Source organism: Lactuca virosa, chromosome 5 (genome assembly GCF_052849685.1).
Source record: "Lactuca virosa cultivar CGN04683 chromosome 5, Lactuca_virosa_CGN04683_v6, whole genome shotgun sequence".
Classification (NCBI taxonomy): Eukaryota; Viridiplantae; Streptophyta; class Magnoliopsida; order Asterales; family Asteraceae; genus Lactuca; species Lactuca virosa.
Genome location: NC_136430.1, coordinates 361,576,002 through 361,582,001, shown reverse-complemented (window position 1 = coordinate 361,582,001; position 6,000 = coordinate 361,576,002). Strand labels below are relative to the sequence as shown.

General features: G+C 40.6%; 1 protein-coding gene across 1 annotated transcript; it reads left to right on the top strand.

Moving 5' to 3' along the window:
• The first annotated feature begins 770 nt into the window (after positions 1–770).
• On the top strand, positions 771–1,262 carry LOC145113530 (uncharacterized). Its single transcript, XM_079049602.1, has one exon. The coding sequence runs from the start codon at positions 771–773 to the stop codon at positions 1,260–1,262; it is 492 nt and encodes a 163-aa protein (XP_078905728.1).
• Positions 1,263–6,000: the final 4,738 nt, after the last annotated feature.

Here is a 6,000-nt window from a genome sequence, read left to right as displayed (position 1 = left end):
TAATCCGTTTTATGAATTATTAAATCCAAAATGAAATTTGTGGTCTTGGATTTTGGGATGTTGCACCATAAGTGAGTATTAAATAAGAACATAAGAGGGAATTCAATAAGGTTGGACGGTATGGGCTTGGCAATAAGCTCGACGAGTTCGGCGCACACCAGGCCAACCCCTCGGCTTGCCGAGCTCGGCTCGGTATCTCGGTGAGTAAATGTCGAGTTTGACTATGTTGAGTGGACCAATGGGGTGGTTGGCACCGGCTACTTCCCTTTTTTTCTTAAAAAAAACTCATATAAATACTACAACCCTTAACCATTTTAACCCATCAAAATCAATTTACAACTCATATACACTCTCTCAAAATGTCGTCTTCATCATCTTTATCGGGCATGTTTGATGCATTGCTTGAAACAACCATATAGGTCGTTCAGGAGGCAGAACAGATGATCGATCAACTACAACAAGAAAATGTGGAGAATGCACGTCGGAGGAAGAGAAGATACATACAAAGTTTTCGTGAGGCGGCTAATGAACGCCTCATGCACGATTAATTTGTGGATAACACCACGTTTAAAGGATATATGCGATATCTGCGCAAACCTACTTGTAGCGACATCCAACAATTGTATGCTCATCACTCAAATGTGTATGACTTTCCTGGAATGTTAGGAAGCCCAGATTGCATCCAATGGGCATGGGGTTGTTTTCTGAATGCCCATAAAGGGCCATACACCTGAGGCGATCATGGTTATCCAAACGTTATACTTGAAGCGATGGCCTCACAGGATATGTGGATACGGAATGCATTCTTTGGCTCAGCTGGCTCCCTCAATGACATTAATGTTCTTAACATGTCTCCATTACTTGACGACATTTATAATGGGACTGCACCCAACTCATCCTTTCAAGTAGATGGAACTTCGTATATAAATCGGTATTATCTTATGGATGGGATCTATCTGGAGCATGCTTGTTTTGTGAAGTCATTGTCTTGTCCAAACGATCGTAAAAGGTTGAAGTTTAAGATAGCTCAAGAGAGGGGAGAAATGATGTTGAACGAGCATTTGGAACTTCTTAAATATCCCGCGCCTTATATGGAGGAGAAGAAAATAAGTAAGGTGATGTATACTTGTAACATATTGCACAATACGATTCACAAAGACGAAGGAAATGCAACATGTGAGTATAACGAAAACGAGATTGTTCCACCGACACAAGCTTTTGAGGGTTTTTTCTTTGGAACGACAGAAAATTTATTAACTTAGGGTCATGAAGCCAACCAACCCAAGAAATATTAGCTTTTTGCACCTATTTGAAATCCAAAAGTGACTAAAACTAACAATATCATCAAAAATCTTCGAAAGCTTCGGATTACTCGTTCCAAAAATGAGATTATTTCTAAATCTCCATAAACACCAGAAGGTCGTTAAAACAACCCCATCAAACACCTTTTTAACTAATGTCGTACCAGCAATAGAATCCGCCAAAGAAATGTAAGCCATTATCGAAATCACATTTGGAAGATCTACATTCCACCAATTAGCAATACGCAACCAAATATCTTTTAAAGACAGGCATATGAGAAAGAGATGTAAAATTGACTCCACTTGAGACTAACAAATCGGACACATAATAGAATCAATATCCATACCTCTAGTAGATAATCTTTCTCTATTCGGGATTCTACCTAATCTGAGCCGCCAAAGGAAAATATTAATTTTGATAGGGATCCAAGAATTCCACCTTGTATTAACATCTCCATTAACCAAAGAACCTGCATCAATGAAAGAACGAGCCGATGAAACCATGTACATATATTTGGTATTAAGCGACCAACCTAGACGGTCTGGAAAAGAAGAATTAGAAACTGAACCGAGAATAGATATCATCTCATTCCATTGAGTCTCTTTCATCCCACCTCTCGCCATCCTGCGTAAAGAAGAAAGAAAAGTATCCTCAACCACTCTATCGATACCTCCAGCTTCTTTTTGCAAGTCCAGAGCATATATACGGTGGAAAATAATAGCTAAAGGAGTCTCTCCCACCCAAATATCATACCAAAATCGAGTATTTTTCCCATCTCCAATCCGAATAGGACAGAAAGGAAGCAGGTCCAACCCTTTATTCCTCAAACTGTCTATCACCTTTAAAACTCCTAACCATGAAGACATAGAATAATAACCACGATTTGAAGAAATAGTTTGTCGGGTACCATGAATACAATTAACAACCTTAACCCAAACGGCTTCCGAGTAGTGAAAATACCTCCATTTCCATTTGAAAACCAAAGACCTATTCGAGGCATAAATACTTCCTATACCCAACCCACCTTGTTTTCTAGATAAAGTTTTATCCCATCTAAACCAGTGCATCTTTTTATCACCCAAATCTTTGCCCCAAAATAAAGACGATTTTAAAGACTCAAGAGTTTTTAGAATCGATAAGGGAATCGGAAAAACAGATATGAAATAATTACCAATGCTTCCCAAAACTAATTTTACCAAATTTAGTCTTCCCCCAATAGATAAAGTCTTAGCTTTCCAAGAAGAAAGTTTAGACTTAACACGCTCAATAATCGAAGACCAAGCATCCAATCTAACCATATTCTGGCCTATCACAATACCCAAATGAACAAAAGGAATCCGAGAAGGGGAACACCCAATGCAAGAAGCTGCAAATTCAACTTGAGAAAAATGAACTCTGACGCCAATCAAATTAGTTTTAAACAAATTAATGCACAAATCAGAAGCCAAGAAGAAACATCTCAAGATACGCAATATTGTTTTAGCATTCTCCAAATACCAATCACACAAGAAGACAACATCATCTGCATAAAAAAGATGAGAAATACATATCAGATCCCTACCAATATGAAAACCTGAAAACATCTTTGCCTCTTCAGCATGGAGGAAGGCAACATGAAGACCATCCATAGCTAAAATAAACAAAAAATGGGATAAGGGGTCTCCCTACCGAAGCCCCCTCTGAATGTCAAACTCATCAGTAGGGGACCCGTTAAAAAAGACCGAAGATCTGGCAGAAACAAGAGCAACATGGATCCAACTACACCACTTCCTCCCAAAGCCCATAATATTCATAATCTCCAAAAGATAATCCCAAGAAAGCGAATCATAAGCTTTCTCAAAATCAACTTTAAAGATCATAAGAGCTTTTTGTTTCGCTTTCACCCAAGCTACCACTTCATTGAGAATAAAAGGACCATCAAGAATCTGTCGACCTTTCATAAAGCCGACTACTCTCCACTCACCACAAAAGAAATGACATTTGATAGTCTATTTGCAAGAAGTTTGCTAATGATCTTGTATTGGCACCCAATGAGGCTAATATGAAGAAAATATTTAATAGAAGTAGGATTCCTAGATTTAGGAATGAGTGTAAAAAAGAAGCATTACACCCTTTAGGAATCCTTTCCACTTCACAAAACCTCAACACAAAGGACACCACATCATCCTCGAAAACTTCCCAAAACCGGCGCAAAAAAGTGAAAGAAAAACCATCTGGCCCCGAGGCCTTATCACTACCACAATCCCAACCAACTTTTTTAATTTCCTCACGAGTAAAAGGGGCCACAAGAAACATTTTGTAACATCCGGATTTTCAGGGACATTATTGTGTATGTTAATATTGAGATTTAAGGAGGGACTCGACGAGTTGAGGGACCAACTCGCCGAGTCGAGTCGAGATTGTCGCGTGGATTTAATGAATGGACTCGACGAGTCAGAGGAGGGACTCGCCGAGTAGGTGCTGGGCAGAGAAACCCTAATTTCCTGGGTTTGGGACTTATTTAAAGGCATTTATAGCCTCATTTGCGGCTACCTTCCCCTGAGAGCAAACCCTATTTGCTATTGGAGCTAGAGAGTGAGAGAGAAGCTCATATTGTGGTTCTTGGTGCATTTCTATGAAGAAGGATGAAGAGCTTCATGATGGGGAACAAAGGAAGGCAGTGGATCTGTGGTATTGAGTGTTTCAGCTACTAAGAGAAGGTACAAAGTCCTCATGTTGTTCATTCCTTGTACTAGATCTCATTTTGGGAGTTTTAGGGCTTTGCTTCCATCCTTTTGAATCTATGAGTCGAATGAGACCTGGTTGTGGTTGGAAACCTAAGATCTGGACCTCCTAAGGTCCTTAGAGTCTAGATGTCTCAGCTTTAGTGGTCCAAATGAGGGTTGATGAGCAAAAACCTTCATGAAGAGCATGTATTGGCGTTTTGAAGCAATAGCATCATGTATGAACGTAAAGATCGAAGTTTACGTAATTATTGAGCCTTGGGATGATAGATCTATAGTTTAGAGTGATAGATCTGGTTGAAATCGTCTGAATGAGAAATCAGATCAAAGGGAATCGCCGAGTCTATGACCTGACTCGACGAGTCGGCGAGGGTTTGTCCCGATGGATTGATTGTGCGATAACTCGGCGAGTTGGGGGTCAACTCGACGAGTTGAGCTGGACTTTTGAGACTTCTGAGGATACGAGGGGACTCGACGAGTCGCAGGAGTGCACTCGATGAGTCGGGTCAACTTGGACTATTGACTCGAGTTTGACTTTTGTTGACCTTGGGGTTTTGGTCAACATATGTGATAGAGACCTTGGAGGGGTAAAATGGTCTTTTACCCACTTTAATGAGTTAGAAAGAGAAAGAACCGCCTTCGATTATCTGAGTCGTGAGAAGAATATTAATAAGAGATATTTATCCTTTGTGTTAGGGGGAGGCTAGTTCGAGATCCGAGCGTGAGGTTATTTGCTCACCTGCTAGCCGAGGTGAGTCTTCTCACTATACATTACCTAGAGTGGTAACTATGTGCAGACCGGAGGGTCTTATGTGTTCTGTGTATGTTGAGTTTATGTGCATTGTGATATATGTATGCTATGTGTTATAAAGACCGGACCGGAGGGTCCTACGATATAGACCGGATCAGAGGATCCAACGATTTAGACCGGACCAGAGGGTCCAAAGAGCTAGACCGGACTGGAGGGTCCAACGAGCTACGGGACTGGAGGATCCCGTTGAGACACATTGACCGGAGTGTCATACCAAGTTATAGCCTCGAGTGGCTTATTTGTTGTATGTGGTATTCTGGGGAACTCACTAAGCTTTGTGCTTACCGTGTTATGTGTTATGTGTTTCAGGTTCTTATCAGGAATCGCGGGAAGGCACCGGCATGATTTGTACACACTGGCGGAAGATTATGTGTCGAAATTCTGGGGAGATGTTGTGTGATGACATTGATACACGAGATTTGAAAATATTATATGAGTTTTATTATGTTTGAAAAATGAAAAATTGTTTTAAAAATTTACGTCGTTACAAGTTGGTATCAGAGCCTTGGTTTGAGGGATTCGGATGCACCTTCGGGCGTATCTGAACTCAAACTGAGGATTTGATGAAATTTTCATAAAAGAAACAATTTTTCTAAAAGAGTAAATGGTTTTTGAGAAAATCAGAATGGAGCAGTGTGTACGATCAGCCAGCGCCCGAACGGTGATTTCCCAAAATACCCTTACATTATGTGTTATGAGATATTATGTGATACGCTATGCATGCTAGAGATAGGCTAGGTATTTCATATTTTAGGACTAGAGTGGCCTGATTTGTGATGCCTTAGACTAGGAGTTGCTATTATATGTGATGTGCCTTCGAGTATGTGCTGAGTATGAGTATCCAGCAGGAATCCTTTTAGAGAGGGATCTGAGTAGAGGAGTAATCTAGGAGAAATACCTAGATGAGCATTTGAGGAGTCTACTGAGAGAGTAGTCAGATGACCGCGTGGGGTAAGGTTGCTTGAGTTCGGTGATATCCTTTGAGTATGAGGAGAGCAAGTGGGTAATAACGTAGAGTGGTTTTACATGTTGGTAGAGATTATTCGATGCCCGAATGCTGCTTGCTTCGTGCTTTGTGGAACTCCTGATGAGGGGAGTCACCTACTAAGTGAATATGACGATATTCAGGAGGTAGATGACTGGCATCATAAGGAGTTCTTCAGC

Excerpts from the sequence above, each read along its gene's own strand:
- LOC145113530 (XM_079049602.1), top strand. The coding sequence starts at position 771 with ATGGCCTCACAGGATATGTGGATACGGAATGCATTCTTTGGCTCAGCT.